Genomic DNA, 4,587 nt, shown 5'->3' with positions numbered 1-4,587 from the left:
CAGATGAACCCCACATGAAGCAGAAGCCAACGAGACTGAGACCAGTACGGAAGAAGATACGTCCTGTAAAATTAAGAGACTTTGTAATTTTGTGTTTGTAATTCTGTACATTTTAATTAAGTTATTGTTAATTGTTATTGGTTTAGTGGCTATTGTTCGGGACGAACAATACTAAGGAGGGGGCAGTGTTGCGTCAGCGAGGTCACGTGACTAGTGTCACGCCACCTGCTTTCTAGAACTATCCCGTTCCTTCGGAGTGCTCTAGCATTTACTAGATTGGGGGGTGGCCTGATATATATATAAGATGGTCATGGCGTGACATAACAATGTGTGTAGGTAGTGAGTAATTGATCTGCAGTGAGAAAGTATTGTTGAAGTTAACGTTCGTTATAGAGTTTGTTTTAGCGCAAATGTTGAAATCAAGTGTATCGTAAAGTTATATTCGGAAAGAATAAACCAGTTTTATTAAGTAAGAACTTGTCGCTAAAGTTTCGTCGGAACGAAGTTACGAAAAGTAAATTAACAAACGTAGACGTAACACTAAACAATAAATGTTAATTTCATAAGAGTACAATTATATACAGTATGCTTTTTATGTAAAGGAGTTACGTAGCTGAATTTTATTAAAATGCTCACAAATACATCAAATCAGAAGTATTTTTATTGAACATTGTCTTCCATATCTTTTATATCAGTTTTAAGAATAGAAATTTATTATAAATGTACAATGTATTAAATAAAACAAAGTTCAAATATCTTTTAACAATATTTTAAGAAGCAGAACTTCTAAATCTGGATTAGTATTACAAATAAATAACATTAATTGCCATGGTTAATAGCTTACATGATCACCTAAGTTTAACAATCAAGTAGACACTATTACTATACAGTTAGTTCATATCCAACATTTCATCTGCTACCAACTTCAGGAAAGTTCTGAGAAGGTGTGCCACCAGCCTTTCTGACATATAGACCAAAGATCAAATCCTGGCCCATGCCACCATGTACAGTCCTTCTCAGGATCTTCCTAAAGACAGCAGAAGATTATTAAAAGTGATTAGTTATTTATGCCTACTAATAAGAAAGTAACTAAAAACCAATTAGATTTAGATTATTGTAATGGCCAAAGGTTCCCGAAGTTTTAATTTTGAGAATTCCTTGAACCTTAGATATCCTTGGCTGAGGGCCTCTACTTAATGATTTAACATGCATTATAAATAATAGGCACTATGGGGCACCTTACTTTCATTGCAATTCTGTCTCTGAAAAAAGCAAATCTCAAATAGCAATAATTTTGAGTAATCATATTTATTGCAGTAAAGCAATTCTTGCTCAAAATATTGCTTTGTTTGGTGGCAGAGAACTTCTAAACAGAATTCTTCTAGATGTGCTTAGGTACCTCTGGGACTATCCCCTAAATCCCAGTTTGGGATCCACTGCCATAAGCTACTAATCATGACAACTACTGATATCTGATCACTAAAAGTTTACTGTAAGTACTAAATAAGGCTAGTAATCTTCTGATATATGAACTACCTAAATGTTCAGTTTATATAGCCTTGCCATACATTGGAAAGTATTCTTTGCATGTTAAAAAACAGCAACACACCTTACTTCATACTGTGTATCCACGTGTACAACTGCCATTTTAAACTTAGATATCACCTACAGTATTTCTTCAGATATATAGTTAAGCAATTTAGTTGTCCTTATTGCAAGGTAACATTAGTCTTATGATAAGAAAACTGTTTCCACGAGTGAAAGAACGTAAATTTGACATGGTCATCTATTCAAATTATTTTAAGACCAATGATGAACATAGCCTCAGTATAGAAAAAATAAAGCCTACTCATTCAGAAGAAAAGTACTTTCTGAATGATTGTTAAATTACTTCCTTTTCCGCTTTCAGAAATAAAGAATTTGAGTGTATTTAGTTTGTAACGAGTTTTTAATTAGTACAAAAATATATCATTTGATTACATTTATGTGCACATTATATCCTGTTGATTTGTTATTTTAGTTTTTTCACAAAACAAATTCCAGTTCCATACAATTAGATTTTCTAAACATGTAGGAAAACACCCTGCAATACATCGTACAAAAATCTTTTCATGTAGTTTCTAAAACATTTCAAAAAATAATAAAACTGTTTCCAATATACTACCCAAAATATTTACAACAATACAAGTATTTAAACTTGTGGTATTATCACAACTCACATGTTAATTTGATTACAGCTCAAAAATATAAATTTCTATGCATAATTTCTCTAAAAATAACAGATATATCTATTTAATATCAAAATGGTAAAAACAAAAACCAGATCATCTTATAATTGCATATATGAATTATAAATATAGAATTAATTCACAAGAATAACATTAAGTATACTTCACCAATCAATTTTCTCCATGTAATTATAATACTCCAAAACACAAGAATTAATAATAAAGTAATCTATATTACACAATATGTAAAAATAAAATGAATATTATCCATTTCTTCTATCTTTTTCGTTGCTTTTGGTCCCAGTAACCTATGTGTGATGACGGTGACGCACAATTTCAGGATTTTGTGGATAGAAGAGAGTGATGAATAGTGCTAAAATGAATGAATGAATTTTATTTAAGATGTAGTTTTAGCATGTCCTATATATTATTTTACTAATGATAAAAGTGCAAAGTATTGCATCTGTATCTAGAATTAACATAAATCCAAACAATAAAAGCAGATATTTCAAAATATTTTGGAAATGCAAAATTATAATTTTAATTATTAATTCTTTTATATTGAAAGAACAAGAAATCAAACATAATCTAAATTTGTAACAAAGAAAAAAAAAACTCCAAACCTTTAGTATTGATCACCTGTTCTCACTTTAAAAAAAGAATTTTACTTAAACAATTTTTAAAAGGCATACAGTACTTAATTTGATGCATTATAAATAATGATCTGACACACACTGTCAAAATTAGACATAAAACATCCAAAAAATTAATATAGACTAATGAATAAATAATGGAAAACAAATAAATGACTTTTTGTACCTGTTAAACTCATTCCACCTATAAAAGAAAAGGTTCCAAACCAGCCAAGACTGTTTTGTACTTTTTCAATAATAAAAGCTCCAAGTAAAGATGAAAGGGCCTACAGTAACAAAGTTAAAACTTATAAAATTCACATGTTGTAATTAAAAACAAAATCCTGTTCCAAAATTTGTATTTTTTAAAAGATTATTTTATGAACTGATGATACACCATCAGTAACTGTATTATATGTTAGCTCAGCATAATATACAATAAACATAATTAATACAGCACTACAGATAGTAACATTTTCAAAAAATAAAATTAAAATTAAGAAAAGAATATCTATTTATATCCCACACAGACAAGTTTTACAGCAATTTAAGAATTGTGAGCCAACCAAACTTTGATATACAAGTTGATTCACTAGTACAAAATTCACTATAACAGAAAATAAATATTAAACATAGAGCATTCAGAGAAATAACTTGCATAGATGCAAATTGCTGTACAAAATGTATACAAGTTATGTAAAAAAATTGCTCAAATTAAGTTATTTAAGCAAGTTCTAAATAAAAAAATATATTATTCAAATAATTGTAGTTGACAAGTGTTCTTATTGGCTCCTAGCTTCAGATACCTCAAAAATGTGAAAAAAAAAAACACCAGAAAGTTGTGGTACTTACAGGTGCAGTGAAAATCAAACCGTAGTTGGTTCCTGCATGCATAGGGCCAAATGTCTGTGCTGTTGTTGTTGGGAACAGTACAAATAATCCAGAAAATGTAAAGAAAATTAGAAAAACCCACACACTAAACATTACTTTCTCTCCTTGTGGAGTAGCAATAAAGCTCATCATCAAAGCACAAAGTATTCCACAGAGACACACCATACATGTCTGAAAACAAGAGTGCCAATTATAAGCGAAGAAAATATATCTAAAATCAATAATAAAAATACATTAACTTCTGTACATCTAAATCAAAGATTTAACTGGCTTTTAATGAAGTGGGATCAATAGCATCTGTCTTTAATTCTGTTGGTCGAATTTTTTGGGGGTCATTACAAGACAAAACTTCTTACAAGGTAAAAAAAAACACTCTTACTAGTAGTACTTAAGTTGTTGTGATATGTTATTAAAAAATGGCTGAAAACCTACTGTTCTGTGGATGAACCAAAGATGATTTGAAAAGGTATGCAAGATATTTTCTTCATCTTGTATTTTGTTGTGTATAAAGCACGAAGTAAACCAACAACAACTAAAGTATTTAAATGGTTATGAATATTACTTTACTCACTTATACATCCCATTCTTTAAACCATGAATTAGAATTTTGAAAGTGGTAACTTTTGTCCTCTTATTTGACCATTATTAGCTCAAAGAACAAAGTTCAAAAGTTTTATCTTCACTTTTAAGAGTACAAAATAATATATGGATGTATGAATTTTTATGAAACTGAGCTGAAAGCTTTAAGTTTAGATATGGATGGTTAAAGGCAAGGAAATGATCATCAATGATGAATGTTTGACCAAATGCCTGAAAAAAATAAGATATTAGAAATT

General features: G+C 29.7%; 1 protein-coding gene across 1 annotated transcript; it reads right to left on the bottom strand.

The window, feature by feature from the left end:
* Positions 1-2,020: 2,020 nt before the first annotated feature.
* LOC106463409 (oxalate:formate antiporter-like) lies at positions 2,021-3,962 on the bottom strand. Its single transcript, XM_013923432.2, has 3 exons — positions 3,713-3,962; positions 3,048-3,147; positions 2,021-2,601 (listed from the first exon to the last, which is right to left on the bottom strand). The coding sequence occupies exons 1-3, from the start codon at positions 3,914-3,916 to the stop codon at positions 2,537-2,539; spliced, it is 369 nt and encodes a 122-aa protein (XP_013778886.1). The 5' UTR covers positions 3,917-3,962; the 3' UTR covers positions 2,021-2,536.
* Positions 3,963-4,587: the final 625 nt, after the last annotated feature.

The sequence above is a fragment of the Limulus polyphemus genome, unplaced genomic scaffold (genome assembly GCF_000517525.1).
Source record: "Limulus polyphemus unplaced genomic scaffold, Limulus_polyphemus-2.1.2 Scaffold1399, whole genome shotgun sequence".
In the NCBI taxonomy this organism is placed as follows: Eukaryota; Metazoa; Arthropoda; class Merostomata; order Xiphosura; family Limulidae; genus Limulus; species Limulus polyphemus.
Note: the sequence above shows the minus strand (reverse complement) of the source record. Positions and strands in the feature narration are given on the sequence as shown.

What these genes read in the sequence shown, in the direction of transcription:
- LOC106463409 (XM_013923432.2), bottom strand. Translation starts at nt 3,916, where the DNA reads ATGGTGTGTCTCTGTGGAATACTTTGTGCTTTGATGATGAGCTTTATT. An exon ending in GTTTGATTTTCACTGCACCT is followed by an intron (nt 3,148 to 3,712) that starts GTAAGTACCACA and finishes TTGTTACTGTAG; the next exon opens with GCCCTTTCATCTTTACTTGG. An exon ending in AGGTGGAATGAGTTTAACAG is followed by an intron (nt 2,602 to 3,047) that starts GTACAAAAAGTC and finishes CATTCATTTTAG; the next exon opens with CACTATTCATCACTCTCTTC.